The sequence below is a fragment of the Penaeus monodon genome, chromosome 22 (assembly GCF_015228065.2).
Source record: "Penaeus monodon isolate SGIC_2016 chromosome 22, NSTDA_Pmon_1, whole genome shotgun sequence".
NCBI classification, from domain to species: Eukaryota; Metazoa; Arthropoda; class Malacostraca; order Decapoda; family Penaeidae; genus Penaeus; species Penaeus monodon.
Window position 1 is genome coordinate 19,170,652 of NC_051407.1, and position 694 is coordinate 19,171,345.

Here is a 694-nt window from a genome sequence, read left to right on the forward strand (position 1 = left end):
TCTTTTTCCAGTGATCCTACCCCCATCCCCGAAGACCGTCTATTAGCCCATTTACATGTCTCCCTCTCTCTCTTCCCCAGCAAATGTACGGCTCGCCAAGTACTCCTATCCTTGAGAATCCGGAGTACCAGACGCGATGGTATTTCAAGTACTTCCTCGGAAAACGTGAGTATGAAAAAGGGCTCCTTGTGATTCTCGAATTTCTTATTTGTGGGTATCTTTGCAGTAAGTTTGAACTGGGAATCAGTCTTGTCTTGTCGATGGTGTTCTCGCGGTAATTTTGATTTGGTTATATCTTCTTTGTGGTAAAGGAAAGTCATTTTGATTACATTTGATTACATTCTAAGGCTTTTTTTTCAACTGGAGGATGATAATGTTTTGATAATGTCATATTGCTGATATCTTAATCACCATATGATCATTATCAAATCAATTATCTCTACTGTCTTTATTATTCTTGTTTATTTTCCTCACTGCTGTTTTTTCTTCTCTTGCTCTCTAATCCTAATCCTAACCAGTCACCTCTGCATCCTGATTAGATTATTTTAATCAGAGAGTAAACAGTGATTATTCTCGAAAAGAGGGTCAGCATAAAGCTCCAGGGTGTTTTTCCCTTCTTTTTTAGATTAAAGTACAAAGAAAATATAAATAAAGATGTACAAAATGGAAGAAAGCAAATGAGTTCTTGGAAGTG

General features: G+C 37.0%; 1 protein-coding gene across 1 annotated transcript in view; it reads left to right on the top strand.

Moving 5' to 3' along the window:
- Positions 1-694, top strand: part of LOC119587349 (GTPase-activating Rap/Ran-GAP domain-like protein 3) — a 420,180-nt gene that overhangs the window by 122,653 nt on the left and 296,833 nt on the right. The window contains exon 4 of the mRNA XM_037936096.1: positions 81-165. Coding sequence (XP_037792024.1) covers positions 81-165 — 85 coding nt within the window. The remainder of the gene's footprint in view (positions 1-80; positions 166-694) is intronic.